General features: G+C 67.6%; 1 protein-coding gene across 1 annotated transcript in view; it reads right to left on the minus strand.

The window, feature by feature from the left end:
- TMC8 (transmembrane channel-like 8) overlaps positions 1-1,089 on the minus strand; it is a 28,898-nt gene that overhangs the window by 6,493 nt on the left and 21,316 nt on the right. Inside the window, exons 8-9 of the mRNA XM_014531729.1 lie at positions 919-1,089; positions 505-644 (exon numbers count right to left, since the gene is read on the minus strand). Of these exons, the coding sequence (XP_014387215.1) occupies positions 505-644; positions 919-1,089 (311 nt within the window). The remainder of the gene's footprint in view (positions 1-504; positions 645-918) is intronic.

Genomic DNA, 1,089 nt, shown 5'->3' on the forward strand with positions numbered 1-1,089 from the left:
GGGGAGGTTCACAGAGGGCTGTGGGTCCATGCAGGACCCCGGCCGGGAGCGGGCAGAGGGGGGCTTGTGTCTGAGCCTGCACCTTGACCTTGGCCAGCAGGCTTGGTCCCTGTGAACCAGTTTCCCCGTCTGTCCAAAGGGGTGAGGGGGGCTCTGACTTCACGGGTCGCGTGAGGGTTGTGGAGGGAAGGGTGTAAGCCCCCGGGCGCGTGGGAACCGTGAGTCCCACGTCCCTGGTTTCCCTACGTGTGTGACGCTGGTTCCCAACACCCTCTGGCAAACCAGCCGCGGGCCCCTTGGCGTGGCTGGTGCTTGGTCCAGGCTGCGGTCTGGTCTGGGCAGAGGGGATGGGGACACTCCCACCAGGGCCCCCTGGGACGGAGCGTTCTGGAAGCACCTTCCTGCCTTCCCTGCTTGGGACCCTGGTGCCAGGAGACCACCAGGACGGGCAGCAGGAAAACCCCGCCTCCCCTCGGTCCCGCCTGGCACCGGGGCCGCGCTCACCAGACGAGGATGAGGTTGACCTCGGTGTTGGGAGGGTAGCTCTCCAGCTGCACCAGGAAGACGAAGAGCAGGGGGCCCAGGAAGTTGACCAGGGCGATGACCCCAGGCGGCAGGTACTGCAGCAGCACAAACAGGGTCTCCTGCCAGGAAAGCAGGGAGGGGGCGCCATGGGCCGGGGTGCCCGGTAGCTCCCCTCCCCTACACCCCCTCTAGGGTAACTCTGGGGCAGGCCCCGCGCCTGGAAGGCCCCGGGCGATGGCGGCCGAGGGCTGTCCACAGGGCGCGCCGTCCGATGGGGCCCTGACTGGGCGCGTCGCTTCAACCACTCTGCACTCAGCTTCCTCAGCTACCACCCGCCTCTGCCTCCTCCCGCGGTCTGGCCAGGACTGAACCAACAGGTCAGCTGCCTGGCACCTCCTTGTAGTCCTGCGAGTACTTGGTGGCCCAGAAGATGGCGCTGATGGCCCCGACCACCAGGAGCCCGATGAGGAAGTTGACCCGCAGGTAGGAGAGCAGATGGCAGGCTCTCTGGGTCCGCGTCTGCTGCTGCGCCAGCTGGAACCGACGCCCCTCCTCCAGCTCCAC

The sequence above is a fragment of the Myotis brandtii genome, unplaced genomic scaffold, assembly GCF_000412655.1.
Source record: "Myotis brandtii unplaced genomic scaffold, ASM41265v1 scaffold825, whole genome shotgun sequence".
NCBI lineage: Eukaryota > Metazoa > Chordata > Mammalia > Chiroptera > Vespertilionidae > Myotis > Myotis brandtii.